The 23,875-nt window shown below is 36.4% G+C and overlaps 1 protein-coding gene across 1 annotated transcript in view; it reads left to right on the top strand.

Annotated features, from left to right (window-relative positions):
• Nucleotides 1–23,669, top strand: part of LOC149491103 (glutamate receptor 1-like) — a 178,663-nt gene extending 154,994 nt beyond the window's left edge. Inside the window, exons 9-19 of the mRNA XM_089706868.1 lie at nucleotides 4,651–4,758; nucleotides 5,942–6,149; nucleotides 7,109–7,203; nucleotides 10,114–10,275; nucleotides 10,656–10,784; nucleotides 11,158–11,246; nucleotides 11,589–11,739; nucleotides 11,939–12,030; nucleotides 12,173–12,269; nucleotides 12,684–12,944; nucleotides 21,397–23,669. Of these exons, the coding sequence (XP_089562994.1) occupies nucleotides 4,651–4,758; nucleotides 5,942–6,149; nucleotides 7,109–7,203; nucleotides 10,114–10,275; nucleotides 10,656–10,784; nucleotides 11,158–11,246; nucleotides 11,589–11,739; nucleotides 11,939–12,030; nucleotides 12,173–12,269; nucleotides 12,684–12,944; nucleotides 21,397–21,465 (1,461 nt within the window). The 3' untranslated portion in view covers nucleotides 21,466–23,669. The remainder of the gene's footprint in view (nucleotides 1–4,650; nucleotides 4,759–5,941; nucleotides 6,150–7,108; nucleotides 7,204–10,113; nucleotides 10,276–10,655; nucleotides 10,785–11,157; nucleotides 11,247–11,588; nucleotides 11,740–11,938; nucleotides 12,031–12,172; nucleotides 12,270–12,683; nucleotides 12,945–21,396) is intronic.
• The last annotated feature ends 206 nt before the right edge of the window (nucleotides 23,670–23,875 follow it).

Here is a 23,875-nt window from a genome sequence, read left to right as displayed (position 1 = left end):
TCTTTAGTTAACTTGTCTTGATTACCCAGAGCTAAACAATTATGTATAATTATTATACATATAATATAATAAAAACAGGCTATAAAATAAATAAATAAAATATATAGCCATTAGACATACCTAATCCAACAATCTTTGCTTTTTAATATGTAAACTAAAGAAAAATTTTAAATGTATAAAGGTCCTAATTTAATTTTCATTGTCTTTTTTATAATAATACCTAATTTAAAATTTTTAAAAGTTTAAAGGTCCTAATTTATTTATTTACATAATGCATAATATATAATGTAATATTTACCTATAACCTATAACTAAGTGACATATCACACTAGCGGATTGCGAGCGGTTTCAAAGCGGAGCGGGTGCGCAACGAATACGTTGCGGTTGCGCAGCGAATTCGTTGCGGACGCGTGGCAGATGCGCAACGTTTACGTCGCAGTCATGTACACTCATTAACAAAATGGAATCCGTGCTGGTTGTTACTTATAACTTGTGATAGTATAATAATTATGAGATCATTATTTTTTACGAGTTTCATAACATGTTAATGTTTAGGGTATTGTTTTATCTATTAAATCTTGGTCGAAATGCAATCAGATAACTTAATTGCTCATTAAGAAAGTTCATTAGTGAAATAAATGTTAAAGCTCCTTAACTAAAACAGGGCTATCTTATTATTAGATAAATAGCAGTGAATAGAAAATTTTATCAAGCAACCAGCAACTCACTATCACTTTGCTCATAATTAGGTTCACAAAATCTCTTTATAACATACGTTGCTATGGGAGAGATTATACTGGTCAGTCGTTACATACTTTTGGAATGTATGGTACATTCTAAAAGTCCTAGTAATTCAATTTTATAGCACCTTTTTTTAACAACTCCAGTTGTTATTACATCTTTAGTTAACTGTTAAGTAAGTGCATTTCCACAGTACGGTTAAAAAATTGAGTGCTACAGAAACGATGGAAATATTGAATGGAAGTTAGGCAAGGCGGAAGGGCTGGCTTTTGTGCGAGAGTATACAAAATGACGCGTCCGCAACGAATTCGCTGCGCAACCGCGGCGTGTTCGTTGCGCGCCCGCAACGTATTCGTTGCGCACCCGCTCCGCTTTGAAACCGCTCGCAATCCGCTAGTGTGATATGTCACAACATAACCCTACTATTTATGACCGCATGCGAAGTAATTAGTTGTAGTTTACAAGCAAGTGGTCCTGTGTCCTCCATTGGGAGATCAATGAATCAGTCTTAGAGGACACACAATGCTTATCTTCTTCCTAAGAAATTCGACCCATAGGAAACATAATATTACAAAAGTATGCCGTGCTTTGTAGGGTAAAATAGACCTCACATTGAAGTGGATTATTTTTAAATCGTTCTGCAGTATTCACTTTCCAAAAATTAAAATTTGCATTTGCACGCGGAAATCACACCTGAACCTTCTTATAACCGAGTCAATAGTTTTTAGGCAATAAAACAACAAAAAAAGACGTGTGGTACTCGGGGACTGCCGCGGTAAAGCTATTGCATAGCATGCCTTCAAGCCACACCTCCGAGCCCGTTGGAGTGGGGAGCGTGAGGTTTTTTCGTTACGGAATTTCTCGATTCGGTCCCAGCGCTCAAGGTCCGCGATAGAAGCTATGCAATAGCTTAAAAAACTTTTTGGAGAATTCTAGCAAACCAAAATAATGATATTTAAAAGATTCTTACTAAACAAAGTTAGAATATAATAAAAGCAACATTATTATTTCGCAATAAAATATAATTTTGGCCGTATTATTGTATAAATACTACCAAACATCAGGCTATATAAACATTGATCCGATTATTTTTGTAACTCAAATTTCGTGATAACAATTATTTCTTGGTAAATTTGGCGCTAAATTAACATGGACGCTTTCCCAACTATGTTTATCAACACGCCGTTTATTCCACACTAGCTGTGCCCTGTAGTTTTACCCGCAGTGTTCCACTCCTGTTGGTCTTAGCGTGATGATATATAATGCCTATAGTGGCCTGCCTTCCTCGATAAATGGGCTATCTAACACCGAAAGAATTTTTCAAATCGGACCAGTAGTTCCTGAGATTAGCGCGTTCAAACAAACAAGCAAACTCTTCAGCTTTACAATATTAAAATCCAGTAGTGTCGCATAATGCCAACCAGCATGACTTCTGCCCTACTTTCGGCGGAGGAATGAATGCATCCGCGGTCGGAAAAACTTTAAAACCGCTGCTACGCTTTGCCGGGAATTTATTTTACCTTGATTCTAAGTCTTGTTTTTTTACACAACCGCATCTAGTGTCAAACTAGATTTTCAATTTGACGCTTGAGGAGCAATTCTTCCGCGAGATTATAATTTATTTCTGTGCATTTTATGATTTTATGATTTAACTCACAGAAAGCAGATAGAGGGCTAACTATAAACGCTTCACACTCAACACTTAATGTTAATGTTAAGGTTTAGGTACCTACTTAATATTTATATTATAATATTATCTGTTATAATTTTTTGTGGCATTTGTCGTGGTTTTAACTCAAAAATTAAGTTTAGGGAAGTATAATTTATTTGCTATCAATATATTCATCAAATACAATAACATTAACTTATGTTAATGTGTACGGTGTTATCACCGTATAAACTGAACAATTATCCAAACGCCGTCTACGTTTAGCAGTTACGGTTAGTTCCAAAAGAAATTTTTGTGAACATTTCTTACAGATAATTTCGAATTTCACCATTGCTTATGCGAATGAATGACGCCAATTCATAATATTGAATGAGCTCGAGCGAATGCTTCATTACGCCTCTGAAACGAGATGTGACGTCGATGTGAAAAATTACGTTAGGAGTAAGCGAATTGTCGATACGTACGCACTTCGTACGAGGCCTAGTATAAAGAGAAAAGTAAGTTATGTTCGAAAAAGGTACATTGCGCCATTTGTATGTACGCGGAGCGCTTGGCTACGCCGCTTGGCTTGGCCGTTCATGTATGTGCAGTTGTGCACGCACACAACGCCACTCGGTTCCTACTCATGGACCGGTCTCGTAAGGGCCATGAGAATGCTGTGAGCGGTCGGTGTTTGTTTAAACAATTATTTAAAATATCAATGTGACAAGTGACAACCATGCGCCTCGCGAGTTTAGGGTATCTTACGCTCCTAAACCCCGGGAGTTTGCCTACTTCTCTCTTTATACTATGTGCGAGGCTTGTTATGTCTCAAAAAATCAATAGCTAAATTTTCCATTACATCTTACTGAGTGCTAAAAGAGACGTCGCTTCGACGATGTCTTGAAAGTATTTGTGAGATAACGTACTTTTACGTGTGTGAAAAATTACATAATGTGTATTATTTTGTATATAGAGTTGGAGTTACATTATGTTCGTGAAAATTTTGTATATGATGACTTTGTAATACGATTCGTTATAGTTTATGAATGTATTCGACATTATTAACAAACACAGTTTTAGTATATATAAAATACAAAGAAAGGTAAAAACACTTGAAATAGTAAATGTCTTAGTCAAAAGCAGAACACAGAAGAAGTAAGTACGCTTGAAAGTCCTTTGTAATTCCACAGCAATTTGATAAAAATAAAACGTGATAACTCAACGTGAAATTTTAAAAAGATATTATATAACATTTCAGGTGTGAAGTACAAAGTGTCCCTTTGTGCAGTGAAGATTCTTAAACCATAAGTTGCTACGGTCTTACACATATTTCGCTCAAGGAAACAAGAAATTGCTTTAGTCTGTGCTTCAAACGTCAAAAGGAATGAAGGTGGAACGTAATGTAACTCGAATTTCATTAAAACCCTCAGCTTTCTTTTGGAGATGAAATTCTTCAGGACAATTACACAAACACTTTAAATTTAACGCCTTTCTAGGATAAGAATAAATAAAATTTAAGCGATAAAGAGAAGAATACATGTTTTGCTCTTGATGCTTTCAAATATTTTAGTTAAGCATTAATTTTTTTTTTTTATTCTAGATAGGGAAGCGCTTGACCACAATCTCGCCTGATGGAAAGCTAAGATGCGGTCTAAGATGGTACGCGCTTCCCTAGTAGGTACCGGTTCACTCTTCGCTTGAAGACCCCCATATTGTACTCGTCGGGGAACACAGATTCAGGAAGCGCGTTCCAGTCCCTTGCGGTTCGAATGAAGAATGTGGAATCGAACCGCTTAGTCCGGGTACATGGAACGTCCACCATAATATGGCGATGCCTAGAATCTGTGCGCCTCGACGATCGATGGAAGAACGGGGATGGCGGAACAAGTTCGTGTAGTTCCGCAGCGCACTCACGTGTATCCGATACAAAACGTGTACACAAAGTGTATCCGATAAAAAACCGATAAGCTGGCCACTCTATGATTATTAATTAACTCTAATGATTATTATATATTTCTATATTTCTGATTTACATTTTTCAATGCGCACTTTAAATTATAATCAAATATTGAATAAGGTGTATGTTTACCTGGTAAGAACAAAACAAAACGAAGTACCTATAGTAAGAGTATAAGCGTATAGGCAGTTGTCTATAATCCAATACGTTTAAGCTGCTTCCATAGCATCTGTTTGCGAGGACTCTTGAGAGGAAAGATTCTAATAAATTGTAAGCCAAGAGTGGTCGTTGTTTGCTTCAGACGGAGATAGATGGTCTTACCGGCTTCATCAAGTTCGACGAGGATGGACGTCGACGCAACTTTACACTGCGCGTGGTTCAAATGACCACCGGGTCGAAGCTGGAGACGGTACGTATTTGCGTATTTATTTAACATATTAGGTACTTCTATATTCACAATTTGGACATATTAACAACACCTAATAATTCATGTTTACAAGTCTGCAACTAATCTAATCATACCTATATTTTTGATAAGTTTATATCTACAACCTACGTAGCGGATGCTACGATACTTTAGTTGACACATTCTTTTATTTCAAATAATATAATCTGGGGCTTTAATGAATAGATGACAAAACCACTATTTTTTAATCGACACATCGGAAATATTCTCAACAAATTAAAGATGATGATGATGATTTAATGATTAGATATATCATATAAGATTTAATACCGTCCAAACAGGATACAATCAAATAACAACCTTCTTTTATTTAGACAGTATTTATACACATCTTTCTTCTTATCATACATTAATCCTTATGTAAGCTAGTGTACAATTACCGAGCCAGAATTTCTAACACCACAAGCAATGTATATTTCATTGGAAACTGAATATCAGATTCACGCCATTAACGGACGCATATTGGGACAAAAGTTTTTGTACGCAAAAGTACCGATGTATTCGTCCATTTTCCATACATCAATCTGAATTCAGCGTACATTTTGATTTGATTGTGAAAGGCTTATATGGATGGATTTCCTTTTTTTACAATACTATAGTTACAGATCTTTAATCTTAGTCATTTTGTGGTTCAAAGATAGACACTTATAGAATAACTAGTGGTCCGCCCCGGCTTCGCCCGTGGTACATATTTCGCAATAAAAGGTAGCCTATGTCCTTTCTCAGGTATCAAAATATCTCCATACCAAATTTCATGCAAATTGGTTCAGTAGTTTAGGCGTGATTGAGTAACAGACAGACAGACAGACAGAGTTACTTTCGCATTTATAATATTAGTAAGGATGTCTGATAGTAAAAGATACTACCTAAGTTTGTTAAAAGTAGCAATTTTACTATTGAAAAATGACGATATAAATTGGATACCTATTAAATTCGTTATTTAATACATTTCAATACATTACTACGAGTATTACGAACACGATTCACATAACATTCACAATGCATTCACATCATATTCAAGTTACTTTCAAAATTCAGAGCGCTACAAGATTCTATGTATTGTCGTCTATACAATATACACTGATGTATGACTAAACGTCTTTCATTATTATCGTCTGCATATCAGGTCGGCACCTGGTACGACGATAAAGGGCTCTCCACACTCAACCCGCTGCGTTGGATGCCTTCATACCAGAACAATAAGACGTACATTATAACAACGATAGACGAAGATCCGTATGTCATACCAGTCATAGACTATACCTCCAAGACGAAGTACAAAGGCTTTTGTGTGGACCTCGCTAAATTGATCATGGAAAAACTTGAGTTGAAATGTGAGTTTTATTCAGTTGGTGTTTGAAATCAAATTTGATTGTTGATGGATATAATTAAGGTTTACATTTTGAATCAGATCATACATACGTTAGTGTTAGGTACATAATATTAGAAGAAGATATAGATAGATTTTTATGTAGACCGAAGCTTCAATCAATATTATGTGAACATTTAAGACGTGTAGTTACATAAATATCAATTTTTAGATAATATTATGAAAGAAAAATCTAATAAACAAGAACAAATACTTTATATTAAAACATAGTTATGTGAAGTTTATATGAAAGTTTTCATTGTAGACTAAGTAATAGTCATGCAGTTAATGCACTACAATAGTTAGCATTTAGTTGGATGCACTTAAGGAGAATGTATATAGAAACTATCAGAGCGGGGGCACACGATGCGTTGCGGCGCCGCACCGCAATGATTTCACCGTGTCAGTGGGCACACGAGCGGTGCGGCGCCGTAACGTTGTTATGTCGCAGCGGCGTCGTAGCAGGGTTGCACAGCGTGTCCTTCCTTGTGATGCAAAACAACTGAGCGGTGCCGCTCCGACGTCGCACCGCATTCACCCCTCCCCGCCTCGTCTTGGTGGTTGCAAGTCCGGTGCGGCGCCGGAGCGCATCGTGTGACATGCCACAGATATTTCTATGTTATACGACGCAGCGACACCGCTCCGGCGCCGCACCGCCGCCGCAACGCATCGTGTGCCCCCGCCCTCAGGAGTATTGCTAATGTTAAATACACTTTCTTTGAGATTTTCTTAAATCTTTTAAAATACAACGTTTTAAATATTTTCATAGTGCCCAATACAAGTCTTATAGATACTAGATGAATATTCTTCAAGTACTATATTATAATTTATAAGACAAAAATGTTACTACATTAGTTTTTTTATGTAGTAGGTAATAGTTTTATCTCATATTAAGCTTATACAATAAACATTAATATTTTATAGATGAAATGAGATTAGTCAAGGATGGAAAGTACGGGCAAGAGAACCCCGACGCTCCGGGAGGCTGGGACGGAATCATTGGAGAATTGGTTCGCAAGGTAAGTACTAATGCTTTAAATAAAAATATAATCTTATGTAACAATACATAAATAGTTTTTATAGGGACATTTTTGAAGCGACCGGTCCTCAATAATTATTATTAGAGACGCTTATGATTTAAACGTAGACTTATGATTGAAACTACACTCAAATTTATATATATATATATTTTTTTTTTTTTTCAATTTTGAAATTACATAACATAGTATCCAATAGGTATTTAAAACTCATGTTTTATTTAAATCGATAATACAATAAATATATCCCTAAATTTCTAAAGTATTATTAAATAACATAGTAACATCTCTTTATGAACAAGAAGTCTAAAAACCTAGCTACTGACTTGCAATTATTGAAGGCTATTTAATACGTATCTTGTAGGTACTACGTCTAGAATACTAACAGCACTGAAACGTCTCAGAAATCAAACACAAGCCAGTAATAATTAACAATTTCCCAAATCCCCCCGAGCACGATGCAGATGCCCAACAACTTGAACCTTAGACAAGCTGATTTTCGATATTCGCTGGAAATATCTAAAGTGCAATATAATATTCCGAAAATGAGTGTATCTAGCTGTTGTTGGAGTAAATCTCTAGAGCCGCTTCCCTAGCACGCATTCATAACTTATGATACGTTGTAGGGATAGTATACTTTCGGGATTTTACCAGATTTTCAATCAACTTCGGTATTATAATACACTAGCTGCTCCGCGTGGTTTCACCCCCGTGGCTCCACTCCTGTTGGTCGTAGCGTGATGATATATCATAGAAATCTAAATAACAAGACACATAGAAGTGCTGTAATGTCATAATTCGTATGAAAACCGCTGTCGCCAAAATCAACACATTCAAACCGAAAGCTAAACAGTACACACAAGTAAACTATGCCTTTTATTGGACAGCTTGATTTTAGTGAAAACTAACTTATCTATTAAATTAAGCTTTTGAATATGTATCCTAACGCACGAATTTACGGTTTATTTTAGAATAACATCCCTAAGTATATGAGACTTTTTGGTCCAATACGAACAAACGTGATAATAAGAATGGTCGACTGTGTCATTCATTGTTATTTCGATTACTATGGTGACACTCGTAATACTTGTAAATATTCTATAATTTTAAGGAAAAACGGCATTATTTCTAAAAAAAAATATTTTCCGATGAAATATTATTCCTTTATAAGTATAATTACAACTTGTGGAAGAATTTCCGCAATGGGAATTGCTGAAACACACCATGTATACACTCATACGTCTCCAGAGCAACTGAACAGTGACGAATGCACTGGTGATGTGCAAATCACCTGAGTGGCGACAAGGTCACGCACGCTTACGACTTCTAGTGTCTTGTTATTTAGATTTCTATGTGATATATAGCCAATAGCCTTCCTCGATAAATGAGCTATCTAACACCGAAAGAATTTTTCAAATCGGACCAGTAGTTCCCGAGATTAGCGCGTTCAAACAAACAAACAAACTCTTCAGCTTTATAATATTAGTATAGATTTGCCGTGTATATTGATTAGAAAAGTGTTAGGGTAAGTTCGTACTTACGTATTGAAGTTTTTTATGGGAAGATCAGATGGCTTTAAGGCAGATATTTTTTAGTATCGTTGAAATGGTAGTTGTCGTCTTTGTACTAGTTACGAAATATGTTTTATGAAAATATTTTTTAATTTGTTATACTTAATACGAAATTCACAAACCCAGTTCTCAATAGACTCATATTATATTAGGATAAACATACATACATACAGTTTTGATTAACATTATTGATGTTTGAACTATTTTAATGAACATTTTAATTAAAGCATAATTAGTCACCTGTGATATGATACTTTTATATAAATCAAAACTTCCCTTGATGAAAATTATTTGGCCTACTATGTATAATGTATATTTATTAAATGACACAAATTTTCCACGTATTTAGTTTTGTGGTATATTTGTTTTAGTATTTAATGAAATAATACAAACAAAGTATTGAACTATTCATACGAAAATTATACCAGAATAATATTTTGCACAAATTCTAATATTATCGTAGTGGGTTGATAGAATGATCCTATTGTTTTAGGCTCTGAAGTACCATTCAAGCTTGAACATTTGTACGAAGCCTAAAAATACCTAGGCTCGACTTTGACACACAATTAAAACGCTAAAGAAAAAGCTAGAGACACTTATAATGTTCTTCTAGAATTCCCCAAAAAATACATAATATTCTTTGACGTTTTATTCATAAAGTACTTATATTAATATTAATCTTATATATAAAAATGAATCGCAAAATGTGTTGGTAAGCGCATAACTCGAGAACGGCTGAACCGATTTCGATAATTCTTTTTTTATTATATTCCTTGAAGTACGAGGATGGTTCTTATGTAGAGAAAACGTAAACATGTACCACGGGCGAAGCCGGGGCGGACCGCTAGTTTGTTATAAAATTGAAGTTAAAGCGTAAATTTATGGTAAGTAATTGCCTCTGTACCAAAACCGATTTGTAAATCAGCAGCAAATTTAGGTAGATAGCTCTAAAATATATATTGACCATTAACTCATTCTAACCACTGAACAAAAACTATAATATATGTGCAATTCACTCAAAAACACGCATAGGTATATTCACACACTTGCAACTACTGAACAAAAACTACGTATTTGTGCAACACACACATGCAACTTATTGTCACCACCGTGGATATCTAAATATTACTACTGAACAAATCCTTTCGTAGATTATTTGCAATAAACACACACACACACATATCAAAATGATCCCATACTTCTAAAAAGAACAATGAATTGTACACGCACACACAAACACGCATCACAATGACATAATACTTCAAAACGGAATGCTACACAAGAAATCCCTTCGCGGAAATAAAATAACTGTTTATTATAGGAAGCGGATTTGTCCATATCATCGCTCACGGTAACGGTCGACAGAGAAGAGGCGGTGGATTTCAGTAAGACCTTCCTGTCGTTCGACGCGGTGCCGCAGGATGTGCCTTCCCCGACCGACACTATATTTACCTTCCTCCTACCGCTGTCTAAGGAAGTATGGGTGCGTATTTGTGAACTTATTTGTAGCGGTAAATGGTATTTTTTTGTAATTATTGGCAAAAAGTATGGTTATAATAGCATCGTTTTAAAACTTTGATTTCTAATTAAATGATGATATATTAAGAAATGTCTATAGAAAATAAAAGTGAAGGTTTCCAAAAAAAATTGACCGAGACAAAATAAACGAAAATACTATCTACTCCCACGTACTAATTAGTTAAAAACAAAAACATCTTGATAACGGTCTACGTATTGCTATTTTGATTTGCTAAGACACTATCAAATTCATTAACAAACTGGAACCGCTACAAACGTTAACACGTTAATAATTATTGAACCAATATAGAACAACCAGAATTGACAGAATTATTGAACTTACAGCTAGCCGTGTTAGGAAGCCTCCTGGCTGTTAGCTTCTGCTTGTATCTCGTCTCTAAATACTCGCCAGACGAATATCAGCTGCATTTGAAGACAAATAGACGTTCCAGAAATGTTCGGAACAAACCGCAGGTGAGTTATCAGTAACATCTATTTAAGACTAATATACAATATTAATCAGAGGAACGTGAATTGTGGGAACGGAGGACCCATTAAAGGGAATATTGGTTATGAATAACTAGTCAAATCTAAATTTAGTAATAGCAAATGAGTAAGCATTTAAATTAACATCACATTTAATGAGTCTGTTAAATACTTTACAAGATAACATTTGTTTACAAAAGTCGTTGTATTTTTTTATTCCGTCACAATATTTCTTCTAGTCTTTGGGTCTGGAGAACAATGGGTATTTATTTAATCAAGACTCTTTGTATAAGAAATCTCGTCAGGTATTAAACAAAATAATTTCATTTTTATCATATTTACTATACAAATATCTTTGCAGGCTACGTTTGAAAATACGTTTACATTATGGAATGCCCTTTGGTTTGCTGTGGGCTCGTCCATGCAACAATCGAGCGGTTACACTCCGAGGTTAGATATATTCATATGAATACTTGATTCTTTTAAATAAATACTTTGTAAAACATCATTGTCAATAAACGCAGACAAATTGCTAAACATTTTAAAGTATCAGACGAACTCATTATCGCTCTTTTACTTATTGAAAATATAAGTCCTCTAATTGGACACGCTGGATTCATTCTTTTGTATAATCTGCTTGAGTGGTATTATTTTTAATTTCTATTTTCCATATTATTATTTTAAAGATTGCGTTTTTTATCAATTTCTATCGATACCTATTTAAAAGAATTCTCATATTCAGAAACGTTTTATTCAAACAATTAAAAACTAAATTATCAATTTCCCTTTTAGGTCCTTATCTGGAAGGATCATAAGTGGTGTCTGGTGGTTTGTGACGTTGTTCATCATTGTCATATACACGGCTAATTTGGCAACTCATCTGACCCTCGCTCAGCTACAACCTCCTTTAAACCCAGTTCACAGAGTCACGAAATGCCCTATTGTAAGTATTTAAAAAATATCACAACTTTGATTAATACTCGAAAGAAAATAATTGATTTCTATGTTACAAGGATATAAACGGATATCCATAACTATTACATATCAATATTTAAAGTTCAATACATCTCAATCTCCAAACTTCAAGGTGAATGATCGCACACAAAACCCAAATCCATACTAATTTTACGTCTCTCATTCAGGAAAACACCAAACCATGCGAAATGCTGATCTCGGTAATGGAGTCTGGGCTCCAAGATTTTGCGGTCGCCTTCCCGAAAGGATCTCCGTTACGGTCAGTTATTTCCAATAGAACGTAAATAAATATGTCATTGCGAATTGATATTATAAGGTCTTTGCGCGACGCGATTGCAATTTGCGCTGTGCTGTGCTTTCGAATTTCATCTTTATTACTTTAGCGTTACGTGTCGTTTTAGGGATGGTGTGAACATGGCGCTTCAGACTCTTAGGAATGAGGGTGAATTGTACCGCCTAATTCGTAAATGGTTTATACCCCTGACGTGCAACGGAAAGGTTAGAAATGTTTTGGTATTTATGATCACTATTTTCCCCTTTTCATTACATTGTATGAAGATGATAGTCGGACTTAGCTTCTCACCCTCGTCCGTTCCTACGAATTGACGATAACTTTTAAATGATATTATTTTGTAGTCAGAAGTTTAGAGTAAATAATTTTTGATTTAGTTTCTTAATTGAAATGAGAGTGTAGATATTATTTTGCTGAATACATTTTTCTTACAAATTTTAAGTGAGTCAGTCTTATTCCGGACATGTCAGTCCCATCAATGTCCTTCATATCCACCGATTTTCTCCAAAACGATATTGACGTTAAAAATTAATCTATGAAGCCTAACCTTCAAAACATCACTCCCCAAAAAACCAATCAAATCGATCAATCCAGCATCACTCAACCACTTTTATTTTCAGAACCACGGCAAGGAGTTAACCCTGAGTCAGATAGCTGGTCTCTTCTACATTCTGCTAGCTGGCTTAGGCCTCGGTCTGGTCACGTCGTTCATCGAGTATCTTGTGCATCGCAAATGTGCTCGCGAGGCTCCCCCAGACATCTCCCCCCCTGGGACACCAATCCGTACTCCGAGTAGCCCAACCATGAGGACTATTAAGTCCACACCACACAGGACGCTTCGCGAGCGGGAACCGATTGACTGGAATGCTGTTAACTATACAGTAAGTTATTTTTTGATGACATAAAGGTTTCATTTTATGTTTTCATTCATATTCTATAGCGGCAGATGATTTTGTTCTACATAGATGATGTAAGAACTAAGGGTGAAAACATAATTACCATTGTAATTTTACTTCACAATTAATATTGTGTGGTAAACTGTTTATTAATTGATCCTGATATTGCCTTCACACAATATGTTTGATATGTCAGATTTCATCAGATTCTTTATAAAGGCAGCAATTATATGAGGAAAAGATTTTTACATAATGCTCTATAGAAAGGCCGACACATGAACAGCTTTTCAAGTACCAATTATTTCCTAATCTATTTTAGGAATGCATAACATCAAAAAATTTACAGGAAAATTCGTGACCAAAGTAGCATTATCTCGTCTAAAAATAAGACATCAACATCGATTTTCACCTCCACAAAATTTGTAGAACATCGGAAAATCATATTATAATTTTACCGATATTTTATAAAAGTTGTTTAAAACAGTAATTACTGAGTTTCTTACCGGCTTGTTTTAGACGAACTTTTTGAACTCTATATCAACACAGCTAACAAAAGGTAAAGATTGAAGCAAATTTAAATCTCCGGTTGTAATATTTTAAAAAGCCCTGAATATAATAAGGTGTCAGGTATTTTCCTTTACGGAGTATGAGTAGGGGTGGACTAATTAAAATAAACAAAAAATTAACAGTTTTAGTCGGACGGTCACCTAGCTTACATAATATATATATTCAACATCAAATTTCCACATCCTTGCATGAAAAAAAATATTCGCCATTACTTTTTCATAATTTTTCAAACCCATTTTCTCTGTAACAATTAACACATCCATTTATCTAATCTGATATCTAAAATTCCTTACCACTGTTATATTTTTGTAGTATAGTTTGTAACTTAACTAAAAAACACATCACTCCTCTTGACGCAGTAGGGCAAAACTGCGTTCGTTCCTATAAAGAGGATAAACAACATGCGTATCATAAATTACTTATCCCTCACCGCTTCTTAAAAGACCGTTAAACTCAATTATCGCTTTCATTTCTTATTGTATTTTGGCATATTACACCAAAGTGGGGTCCGAGATCAAAGATAATAAAATTAGTTTTGTTACTCAACCAACGTCTTCAGAAAAGGTTTTCAAGTTGTACCTTTCTTTATTATGAAAAAATACATAGAGTTCAAAATATTACTATTATGCAAGGAATGTCTCATACAGAATTATTATGCTTACAGAAATTAAATCAAACTTGTTAAAATTATTAATAAATAATAGCTTGTAGAGAAATTTGAAGAAAATCATGTTTGAAACCTTTGTTACTTATGGGGAACATACTCAAATTTAAATGAACAAGTATAATAATTTGAGTGCTTCTTAATATCTATCTTTTAAGACAACAACACAGATATTAAACGAAACTTCAAATAACTCGCAAATTGACTTATTCAGATTTATTTACTTCCTTCCTTTGTAAACAAAATAACATTGATACGCATAGACATGAGGAAAAATAGTCGTGCTTGAAGTCCATATATAACTTTACATACTTTTCCAATAACATAAAATTGATTTAAATAGGCACACAGGAACTTAAATAATATCTGCAGTTCTATAGCTAATATCCGGAGATGTTCCGTTTATGCTACTTCAAACTTATCTATTAAAACGGAAACTGATTTGATTGTCTAGGTTTACAGTTTGACTTGATTTTATCTATTAATTAATGTAAAGAAAACTTTTAAATCCGTCAATGAAAATGATTGGTCTCACGAATATAATAAAATGCAGGAAGTTATGGAGAAGAGAAAAAAATATTCCAAATTGATCAAGATGAACTATGAACATTTAATATGCATCATATTATATCAATCACAATATTATGTTATAAAATATTTTGAGTTCAATTTAATAATTACATAATTATTTTGTAGCAAGAAAATATAAGTTTTAACTTTCTGAATCTCTTTTTGGCAAATATGTCATATTATGTAGTTCGTAATGGATTTTAATTTTCAAGATTTTAATTTAAACAATAAATCTGATACTTACATACAAGGAACCAAGAAACTCCGGATTTCTTGCTTTCTTTCTCAACGCTAACAATACAATAGGGAAGTCAAACTTTACTGGTTGTATTAATGGCTTATTTTTCTTTGCAAACTCGAGAAAAGGAGTTACTAGTTCATGCAACAGTAATTTAATGAATTGTTCAGCGTGATATCGATTCAAGATAACTACATTATAGTCCTGTACTAACACCCCGTATTCAGCTTATGTTGAAGTGTCATTAATTACAGATATGGTGCCCGATATCCAACCGTCTAATTCAGGTCTAATTTGACACAAACACCCCACTTCCGATTGTTCGTAATTGCTCCGATACGCTTAACTCCTGGCTGAGACGCCTGAGTTCAGGCCGAGCCTAATCAAAACCTGTCAGCCATTAGTATATAAAGACCTATTGTGGCATGACCTATTGTGTGTGTGTACAGAGGCAGCACTTGTGTACTTTGGCAATGAAATTGTAGTTCTGTGTTGAAGCGATACGCAATACATTAAAATGTTATAATTGCACAAAAAGAAATGTTACAGGTAAATTAGCTTGGAGAAATTTTTGCGTTTGTAGTAGTGTATGGTCAGCAAATAAAATAAAACAACATTTTATTTTTAGTTTTTATTTTATATATATAAGGGATTTTAAATTAAACTATATGTGTTTCTCCTCTGAAAAAGATGAGACTTTATTTTAATATTTGCACATTTAACATACGTATAACTTTTACATTAACTAGACCGGGAGATATTGACACAAAATTTCGAGTCATTTGTAACAGGATGGCGGTTCTACAGGGGTCTTAGTACGCAATGACAAAAAGAAAAACGATGGTGTGAACGCTGGTACCGGCGGCTTAGTCGCGTAGGCGTTAGTCGAACTCGTCGGAAAAATAGCGAAGTCAAACAATTTGTAACACAAAAATTTTAGAATTTACCGATAGCCCATAAAAAAGAAGTAGGCGGTAGTGTCATGCCATACTTTTCCGGTGTGACTTACAGCCCGCCATACCGACGCGAATGTGTTGATTTAAAAAAAAACAATTCAACCATTTCCGTTCCAGCCTTTTAGGACGTCCACTGCAGGACATAGGCCTCCCCCAAAGATTTCCATAACGACCGATCACCAGCGGCCTGACTCCAGCGGCTCCCCGCCACTTTGATCAGGTCGTCTGTCCACCTCGTTGAAGGCCGTCCCACACTGCGACGTCCTGTACGTGGTCGCCATTCGAGAACCTTTTTGCCCCAACGGCCATCGGTTCTGCGGGCTATATGCCCGGCCCAACGCCACTTCAACGTACTAATACGGTGGGCTATGTCGGTGACTTTAGTTCTTTTGCGGATCTCCTCATTTCTGATTCGATCACGCAAAGAAACCCCGAGCATAGCCCTTTCCATAGCTCGTTGAGCGACGCGGAGCTTGTGCACAATACCCGCGGTTAGGGACCACGTCTCAGATCCGTATGTCAACACTGGTAACACACACTGCTCGAAGACTTTCGTCTTCAGGCACTGAGGGATTTTGGACGAAAAGATGTTGCGTAGTTTCCCGAACGCTGCCCAGCCGAGTCGGATTCGACGATTGACCTCTTTCCCGAAATTGGACTTACCTAATTGGACGGTTTGTCCCAGGTAAACGTATTCGTCAACAATTTCGAGAATAGAGTTTCCAACTGATACCGGAGTGGGCACAACATGGACATTTGACATGATTTTCGTCTTGTCCATGTTCATGGTAAGGCCCACTTGTTGTGAAACTCTGTAGAGGTCACCGAGCATTGTATTGAGGTCTTCCAGGGATTCTGCCATGACTACGATATCGTCCGCAAATCGAAGGTGAGTGATGTACTCGCCATTAACATTGATGCCAAATCCTTGCCAATCCAGGAGCTTGAAGACGTCTTCCAAAGCAGCGGTAAACAGTTTCGGAGAAATTACATCTCCTTGTCTGACCCCGCGCTGCAGAGGAATTGCCTTTGTGCAATGCTCCTGAACCCGGACTGACATAGTGGCGTTTTCGTACAAGCTTCTCAACACTTCGATATACCGATAGTCAATGCGGCAACGCTGAAGAGACCTCAATACGGCCCAAGTCTCGATCGAATCAAAGGCTTTTTCATAGTCCACAAACGCCAAGCATAATGGCAGATTATACTCCTCCGTCTTCTGTATAATCTGCCGCAGCGTATGAATGTGGTCCATGGTGCTAAAGCCTCTTCGGAAACCGGCTTGTTCGGGAGGCTGGAAGTCATCAAGCCTGCGTTCGAGACGATTCGTGATGACTCTCGAGAACAGCTTATAAACATGGCTCAGCAGTGATATTGGCCTGTAGTTCTTCAGCAGGGTTTTGTCTCCCTTTTTGAAGAAGAGGACAACCATACTGCTGCTCCACGCTTTTGGCGCAGTGCCCTCGAGTAAGGTGGAAGTGAATAACCTCTGTAGCATTCTGAGGATTGGTTTGCCACCCGCTCTCAGTAGCTCAGAGGTGATTCCATCCTCACCCGGCGCCTTGTTGTTCTTAAGCTGTTTGAGAGCCATCCTAATCTCGTACAGGCTGATGTCCGGGATATCTTCGGTGTAATGTCGGGTTAGTCGGGCTCTAGGATCTTTCGCCGGACTTGCAACAGGCTTAGCAACGGAGGTGTAAAGATGTCCATAAAACTTCTCAACCTCTCCTAGTAGCTCTGGTTGAGACGACACCACTTTACCACTATCCGTCTTCAGCTTAGTCAGCCGGCTTTGCCCAATAGATTCATCTCTTGCGAACACTTTTGTGCCTTTATTCCGCTGTATCGCCTCTTCAATATTTTTCGTATTGAAGAGGCGGATGTCGTGTCGCAAGGACTTTGTAATCCGTCTATTGAGCTGCCTATATGACTTCGCATCATCGGAAGTATGTAGTAGCAAGGAGCGTCGTTCTTCCAGGAGCTTGAGGGTATGGGCGGAAAGTTTTTGGGACCTATTTCGACGGGGTGTCTTGCAGTGATGCAACCCTACCGTACGAATCGTTTCGATAAGCCTGTTGTTCAGATCGTCCACAGATACGTCATCGCCTAGGCAAGCAAAGCGATTTTGGAGCTCGAGTTGAAAGCTTTCGGGGTTCTGGATTTGGGTGCGGAACGGTCGAAGAGTTGACCTCATCAAGCGAGACCTTTCCAGTTTCACATTTATATTCAATGTGCCTCTTACCATTCGGTGATCACTACCGGTTTTTATCCTATTAATCACAGAAACATCATTGAATATATGTCTCCTTGTTGTCATGATGAAGTCAATCTCATTCCTCGTTTTACCGTCAGGGCTTATCCAGGTCCACTTTCTGTGCGGAGATTTCTGGAAGAAGGAATTCATCATGAAGAGTCCTTCCTTCTCCAAAAATTCAGCGAGCCTCTGGCCCCTCGGGTTGCGCTGCCCAAATCCAAATTGCCCCACTCTCAACTCATCATCGCCTCTCTTGCCCAGTTTCGCGTTGAAATCCCCCATCACAACATTGAAATGTGTTTTCGAGGTGTGTAAGGCTCTACTGATGTCCTCATACATTACCTCCACATCTTCATCTGAGTGTGCCGAGGTCGGCGCGTAGACCTGAATGACCTTCAAAGAATATCTATCAGATATTTTGAGGACCAGGTACGCTACCCTGCTCGACACACTTTCGATGGCTATGATGTTGTTAATGAGGGGTCTGCGAACGATAAACCCTATTCCACCTTGGGACTGTTGGTCGCCCTCCCGGTAGAAGAATAAATTACCGGATGTCAACGTTATCGTGTCCTCCCCCTGTCTTCGGACTTCTGATAACCCTATGACATCCCAGCGTAACTTACTCAATTCTTCTTCCAGCTCAACAATCTTTTCGTCCGTCCTCAACGTGCGTGCGTTGTATGTTACCAGGGCCAGGGGTCGTCGGGAGTGGTAGCCGGATCGCTTCCGGTGATTCTTAGCACCCCTTGCCCCGCCGTTACCATGGCCGCTACCGTAGCCAGGAATAGCGGAGCTGCCGGGTACTAGGGGCCTGGTTGTTGTTGCACTATTCATTGTATTTTTATGTGAATCTATTTGGGGGGAAAGAATGCCAATACTCGCCACGCTTGGCAGGCGGGTTGGCGAGCGCAGTTGATGGTGGGGGAGATCATGCATAACGCTGCTGCCCGTTTGCATGTAGTTAACCCTTAGTACCATACGTTTATTCAACCATTTGTACCAGGCTAACTTTTGCACAGGTAACCATCGTCGTGCAGCCATTTACGAAAATCGCCATGCCATACTTTTCGGACGATTCCAAATGGTCGCCATACCGCCGAAAATCTGCAAATTTTTTTTTTCGCCGAACCATTTGTACCACCCTAAATTTTTTTTTCAACAACTCCTGAATGATTATAAATAGAAGTGTGATAATGCCATACCTGTGGGAGGTGGCGAATGTGTATAAGATTTTTTTTTTATTGTAAGATTTTATTCGTATTTTGAACGATTAGTAACAGTATGGCACTAATTTTTCCTGTAAGTTTGAGGTTCAACGAATATAAATACAAAATTTCAAAGATCTAGGTGGTGGAAATCTTCACTTATATAAATTAATACTAAATTAATTTTTTAAGTATGGCAGCACTTTTTCCCCCTACTAGAAGTATGGTAAATATAATAATGGTCACATTTTATCAAATACTCTCCAAAAATCCAAATGCAATACTGGTACAAAAAGTTTAAGGCGAAAAAAAAATTTTTTGCAGATTTTCGGCGGTATGGCGACCATTTGGAATCGTCCGAAAAGTATGGCATGGCGATTTTCGTAAATGGCTGCACGACGATGGTTACCTGTGCAAAAGTTAGCCTGGTACAAATGGTTGAATTGTTTTTTTTTTTTAATCAACACATTCGCGTCGGTATGGCGGGCTGTAAGTCACACCGGAAAAGTATGGCATGACACTACCGCCTACTTCTTTTTTATGGGCTATCGGTAAATTCTAAAATTTTTGTGTTACAAATCGTTTGACTTTCGCTATTTTTCCGACGAGTTCGACTAACGCCTACGCGACTAAGCCGCCGGTACCAGTGTTCACACCATCGTTTTGCACGCCTCATAAGCGAAGCGTTGAGGTGGGTACTACTGTCACTTCGCGCAAAACATCTGATTTTTCAAACTTAAAATGTCTTTATGTATCATACATTGCACTTGTAAGATAATACATACACACACATATTAAGAAAAAACACTATTTTTAACATTCATGATATTTTTGATGTCATTTTTGTTATTTAAACTAGTTAAAAAACAGTTTAAAAAAGTTCTGTCTTGGACGTCCGTGTGTCTGTATGTGCGGAGGATTTTCTTGTTAACACGATAGCGACCGAAATACTTTACTAATCGAGTCTTTTTTTTTCTCTTACGCTTGAGTATGCTCAGGAATAGAACCCTTTCATTTTTCAGGGTCTGATTCGATGTGGTTTAATTGTTATTAAATAAACAAAAATAATAATTAATAGATAATTATTAAAAAAAAATTATGAGGCGTGCACTTTTGGATTTTCCAAACTATTTCTTTTTGTCATTGCGTACTAAGACCCCTGTAGAACCGCCATCCTGTTACAAATGACTCGAAATTTTGTGTCAATATCTCCCGGTCTATACGTAATAATTATAATTTTTGAATGAAATGTGTGCATTATGTTCACGGTACCAAACGACTGCACGTGGCACCTGCGGACAGCGTAAACTGGTTTATTCTGGTTTTGTGCGTGTTTCCACTTTCCACTATCAAGTGACGATTTATTTATTTGTTTTGTTTCGTAATTATTATGGTCAAATATTAATTATGAAACAAATTATTATGGACACGATATTTTATTGTTTCACGGTAGTCGCCTTGTCGTTTGCTCAAGGACGTGAAATTGAATGATATATTTTTTTTTATAAAGTCAAAACCATTTTCTTTCAAATAAAAACTTGTTTTTATTGAAAACAAAAGTGTTGCTAGGAATAAGTATAAAATTAAATAGTAATGTTAGGATATCGAAACATTTTTGTATAGGCCAGAACGATATAGTGGAAACGCGCTCTAAGATCTGAGTAATATACACACCACTACATATGCAAAAATTTCTCCAAGCTAATTTACCTGTATTTCTATATATTATACTTTTGAAATAGACAGAGTCCATAGAACAGAAGTGGTTTTTTGGATATTAACTTTATTTTAAAAAATGTCCTGAAACGGATAATATTATAATCCTCACCACTATCCTGCTTAAATTAGCAAGAAAATTTTACCACCTTGATAACATTTTCGTTTTTGTAAGAGTCTAGACGCTTAATCTCCATGACAAAATAAATTCATGCAGCGCAGTTTATCTCTGCTCCCAACTATAACATTGTATTTATTCCACAGTATGGCTCCCCGACCCACCAGCCCGCCCAAGAGGAGACGGTCATGCACGGCACGTTCAGGCAAGTCTGATGTTCACCACGGGATGCCGGCCGTTCGCGTCGAGCGTCCCAGCGTCGCCGTCTGTCCGACTCCATCGAGTTGTACCAGCTGTAAGAGGCGACCAATGCTTAAAGCCGCCGCGGAACAACATTTTGCTCGCTGCTCAACAAAGCATTGACTATACATTGCTAACGTACAACGACGCTCGTCGATGTACCCGAAAAAAAAAGAGCAGTCGATGCCAAAACGATAGTTGCGCGCGGACTGGACATGAGTCAGCTTTTTATACCTCAACTTGCATTTGGTTGCTCTTTCCAAAAGATTAAAGCTTTTACCAAATCGAACTGTTATTTAGTTACTGACTGGATAAAACGGATTTATATTATACGTTATGCACATTCAAGGCGCGCTGAAGTTAGGGTTTTGTTTACGAAGAGTGTTAGTTTTATATTTTGGTATAATTAATTTGCTGAACATTTAAGGAGCTTGCATATTGAGGACAACTGTTATAGAGTTCTCTTACATTATTGTAACTATCTTCAGTGGAATCAATGAAACTACTAGATATCGCTCAATGGTACCATGATAAACTGATATAATACAGTTCTATAACCACATTAGGTGTCCTCTCTCTCTTTAAATCGGATCTCATCGAGTAGATGAGTATCAGGGTCTCTTAAGATAAATGTTTAGTAATATCCTTCAATTAGATATTATGGTAACGTAATATTTATTGTACGCGTTACTCTCCCATAGTTAGTAAATTGTAGTCGGTAAGGTCAATCTATTATTTTATTTTAATGATAAATCTCCAAATGCGGCACAGTTATGTTACATTGTTTCAACTTTCTATTGATCTAATTTCGGTAAATAGTTTATTTTGCTGAAACACTTTTGGACATATTTTTTTATCCTAAAATATTGTAAGCTATTTTATACTACTTACTATGAGATTTGTAGTTATCTTTATTGTTCTCCTCTTATGATTATTAGGTTAGGTAGTAATAAAACAATGATTATTATTAATAAATCAATTCATACATAATCCAATCTCGATGTTAGTAAGTATGTTTTCCTGTCTAAGAACTCTTGTATGTTTATTTTTAAACACCTGACCTTAAGTGATTCATATATTTTTTATATAATTTCTTAATATTATGATCATAAGTATTCTGTGAAGATCACTTTATTTTGAAATAAAGGGCTCTTAAAACTGTATTGCAACAGCGGTTTTGTTAAAAATATAGATAATGTTCACACGAACCTTTATGAGATTAAAATTTTTCTACGTTAAGATATAATGTAATGCCAAAGGCATATAATTGAACAGATCATATCATGAATATAAGAACACTTGATAAACGTTGAGGCTATAATTATTTCATTTGTTTTCGGCGAGCTTCCGTCCGGAATAAATGTTTGATAGGATTTATTTTAATGTCGATGCAATTTACAGAACATTAAATATTTGATGATTGAACAATGATTGCAGCAGAACAGCTGGTTTCGTGTCAAACTTAACGTGTAATATTAAACGGCGAAGATCATAAAATTGTGGAAAGTGCCAAATAATTGATAAGTTAGAGATGGTATGAAATAAGAGAGGATTGTTACTAATAAATTTAAAATGGATGTACGGTAATGTCCGTCCATCTGTAAAAGGCTGAATTTAATGACCAGGGGAGGAAATTTAAACTTAATTTGGTATTGATCTCAATTTGCATTCTTTAAGTTATGGTTTTTGGACACAGTCATAGTTTTAAAGTTTAAAACGTTAATTTATATTTGAAATTTATAAATCCTTACCCTGGAAGGTAAGCCTGTGTGGAAAGTGTGTAATTTGATTACATTTTTCGAAAATTGGTGTTGGAGGTTGCGTCAATGGATAAGTCATAATTGTGGAAGGGTCTGGACCGGGCCTAACGAGAAAATATACAGAGCTCTTTCATTCAGGTCTAAATACAAGCCCCATTTCGCCTAATTTATTGTCACATATCTTTGTACGTTAACTTTAATATCTACACATTTACTAATTGGGTGGAAAAATACGGCCGGTGATACCAAATTGGGATGAAAATATTCCACAACTAAATTCATTTTCGATACAAATTAATATATGATATGTCTCGTGTCATTGACGGCACGACCTTCTAACCTGTCTGATACTATTGTGGTTCTGAAAATATTGATATATATTTTGACTATTTTTTTCTATGAATAGTAATATTTTCAATGTACACAATTATAACAATATTCAGGGCACCGCAGAGCTGATTGTACTTTTCCATTAAAATATATTTAATTTGTTACAATTAGTTATAATAATATATTTATTTTGACTGACTTACATAATCGTTTACATCCTTATACATCTTACTCTGTTTTATATTTTTCATCTATATCATTTTGTTACTACTTCAGAGATCTTTTATGTGTTTAA

The sequence above is a fragment of the Colias philodice genome, chromosome 1, assembly GCF_061535455.1.
Source record: "Colias philodice isolate Cphi_HAF_F1 chromosome 1, ilColPhil1 Martin Lab GWU primary, whole genome shotgun sequence".
Lineage (NCBI taxonomy): Eukaryota > Metazoa > Arthropoda > Insecta > Lepidoptera > Pieridae > Colias > Colias philodice.
Note: the sequence above shows the minus strand (reverse complement) of the source record. Positions and strands in the feature narration are given on the sequence as shown.